Source organism: Aplysia californica, unplaced genomic scaffold (assembly GCF_000002075.1).
Source record: "Aplysia californica isolate F4 #8 unplaced genomic scaffold, AplCal3.0 scaffold00055, whole genome shotgun sequence".
NCBI classification, from domain to species: domain Eukaryota; kingdom Metazoa; phylum Mollusca; class Gastropoda; order Aplysiida; family Aplysiidae; genus Aplysia; species Aplysia californica.
The window spans coordinates 1,921,089-1,924,356 of NW_004797325.1; the positions used below are offsets into that span (position 1 = coordinate 1,921,089).

At 43.4% G+C, this 3,268-nt stretch overlaps 1 protein-coding gene across 1 annotated transcript in view; it reads right to left on the reverse strand.

The window, feature by feature from the left end:
* LOC101852672 (syntaxin-8) overlaps nucleotides 1–3,268 on the reverse strand; it is a gene marked incomplete in the record, with an annotated part of 30,522 nt that overhangs the window by 5,721 nt on the left and 21,533 nt on the right. The window contains 1 exon segment of the mRNA XM_013079548.2: nucleotides 2,423–2,515. Within this exon segment, the coding sequence (XP_012935002.1) occupies nucleotides 2,423–2,515 (93 nt within the window).

Genomic DNA, 3,268 nt, shown 5'->3' on the forward strand with positions numbered 1-3,268 from the left:
GCACCCGAAAGACGATAAGAGATTAAATATTATTGGGAGACAGAATCTAAAACATCAAGACCCACCTCGAAATTGATCTTCGAACCTCGACCCTCGAAACTGCTGATTCGTTTGGGTCACCCGTCAACAGAATGGTTGACTTTCGATGCATTTCACAGATTGACTTTTCTGCATTATTTTGATTCCTTACTATACAAAAGTTAGGCTTTGTGCTGGATCTAATAATCCCTAGTAGTTGTAGCGCCTTTGCTCAACGTTTCATTCTGTCTCGACTGCCACAGCATTCTTGATTGTCGCTCAGTGTGTCGTGTCGCTATGCTGTGTCCTGTTTCCGTTTACCGGTGTGTAATCGCCAGTCGCTGTATGTCTCACTAACTAGTCGGACGTTTGTTTGTTTATTCTTTTTCTTTGTTGGGTTTTTTTTGGGGGGGGAGGGGTTGTTGTTTTTTTTAAATGATGGTGTTTTTGTTTTAAAAAGCCAAGCTTAAGAGGGTGGTTCGTTTGTTTGTTTCTTTTTGTAGGTTTCTTTTTAGTAAAGAGTAACTCATCGACACAATAATTGTTACTTAGTGCTGGGGAAAAAAAGACAGACAGACAGACAGAAACAACAGAGGGGAAAGTAAAGAAGAAGAACCTACCAGTGGCGCCCTCCAACCACCAACAGGGTGGCTCGTTCGTCATGATTTGTGACAAACTTTCACTCCCCCCTCCCCACGCCCACCCCTCCCCTTAAACATCGAACGCCATTTGTCGGAAGAGCAAAATCTGACGAAATATACTCGAGAAAAGACGTGGGGAATTTTGTCGGATTCGAACACCCGACTCCCTTGTATCAGATTACCTTCCCAACGCCTGCTGCAGCGCGTTGTCTCGCCTGCAAACTAAGGTGTAATTAACAGGATTGGGAAATCAATATTGCGACATTCACCTTCTTTTATTTTCCAAATGTAGGTGTATTACGTCCCCATTGACACTGCCACTTTTATCTATCCCAGAATTAAAACGCGCTTGAAACGGGTGGCAAAAGGAATTTAAGAATTGCTGGATGACATTTTCTAGGTTCATTTTTATACCTGGGGAGTGCGATCATGTCTAAAGAATCTGATTTGGAATACTCTTTCGCTTGACCAGATGCCTCTGAATAGCTCTCCTGACCTTCACGAAAAAAAAGTTCCCCATACGAACCGCTTCTCCTTTTCCGATAAAAATAAGTTTAAAAGTGTCAATGGCCGTTTTTGAAAGCGTTATTTCGATGCATGTCTCAAGACGAGGCTGCAGAAACGACCAGTGCAGCTGGAGTAAATTATAAGGTAAAAGTTTTATATATATTTAATGGAGCGGGTCGGATTAATATAGCTCGCAGTCCCATTGCAATGGTTCTCAACTCTAGATCTACCTCAAGAGGGTGGCGTGGCAAGGCACAACAAACCACTCCATAATGCCGTTTCAGCGTGCTCAGTGCACCTCTCCGTCCTTACTGTCTGTTCACCATAGTAAGTGTATGAGCTTGACGCCCCTTTCAACATTATTAACTTTTTTAACAGACAGAACATCCGAATGTAACATCCGTCTCCGAAAGGACCGAGGCAAACGGGTCGAGAGACAAGAAAATTCCACAGACAAAACGACCCGAGTTCAAGAAGGCCAGCCTGGGATTCGAACCGCTCCAAATTCCACCATTATATAGGCTGGGCTAACGAAACGACCACGTTGACCCTGTGTTTTTAATAGTTATTGTAGATGCTTTATCCACCTTATAATAAGTTTAATTCACTTAGGAGGCGGGCGGCTTTGAAACTGCCTGTCAGAGCCAACACGGACTGAGAGAGATACAACGTTCCAGAATACAGACGGCGATACCCGATTTATTTTGTAACTGTTTTTGTATATTATTCATAATTATTTGGAACAAGACTTCCCATCCGAAACTATTATTATTGATCTAATGTATCTCGTCATGAACGAGAAAAAAATATTAAGAACAACTATGCCATTGATCCTTTGTACAGTCAAGTAAAGTTCCCTGCGGATTTTTGCATCATTGAATTTTCAATGTTGGCGGAGTGGTCTGCACTCTCGGAATACAGTTCGCATTTGATGCGTGAGGCCATGTGCTTCGATTCAGACCCAAAAAGTATTATGAATGTGACAAAGTGTCCGCCTTGCAAAAAACAAATACGACGATCAAAAAGGTGTGGTAAATTTACACGAATGTTTGCCATATTACTTTGGGCTTTTTTCTTTTGTTTTTCTTTTTCTTTTGTTTGTTTGGGGTTTTTTTCTTCTTTTTTTTGTCGTAGTTGACATCCTACACAGAGGAGTGGGAGAAGGAGAAGGAGAGGGAGAGAGAGAGAGAGAGAGAGAGAGAGAGAGGGGAGGGGGCAGGGATCAGAAGGAGTAGAAAAAAAAATGCTCTACTGACCGTTCTGGTCATCCACCTCGTTGCCAATGTCAATGGCCATCTGCTTCTGCCGGGACACCACGTGGGACAGTGCCTCCAGGCCCCGGTCCTGCTCTGTGGACAAACAATACACCAACAACTGTTACTCTTTGTTTTAGTAAGTGTTTTCCGGCACTTGCAACACAGCTATGTCATATAAGTGCCAAAGATTAGAAACGTTACAAGACTGTCACAAACACAAAAAAGAAGGAGGTGTGATGAGAACGGTAGATATCTGACAGTAGAGAAGGAGCAAACCACACCAGAGCACTTGCCAACCACCCACAAACATTGCTGTTACTGTTTTACGCCCTACTGACACAATGAAGGACATCGGCGGCCCATTAGGAGCACGAAAACACTAAAACATAGTGATATTTTTATGCCCTTATCATAATTAATTGTAATTGCAAGAGGTGGGATCAGCCGTGCAGACCTCAGCGGTAAAAATGTGAAGCTGACGTGTAGTCTGACTGACATAAAGACTAAAAGGCTCCTTTGTGTGGTTCACGACACGACGAGTCACTTGGACTCCGGGTTGGAAGGGAGGGGGGGAAGGAGGAGGGGGGAGATTTGGTGTAGAATTAGACGGAGGGATCTTTTCCGTGGACAAGACCCCAGCTAAGGATGACACGATGATGATGATGATGATGATGCTGATGATGATGATGAAGAAGAAGAAGAGATGGACTGCTTCAACCTTCCCTATCAGGACCAACCCTCTCTGAGTGAGATATTGCATCCCAGCAGAAAGACAGAGGTACTCGATAACATAACATTCTCCTTTTTGGAGGGTTTTAGTAGGAGTATTTCGGCACCAGCTGAAGA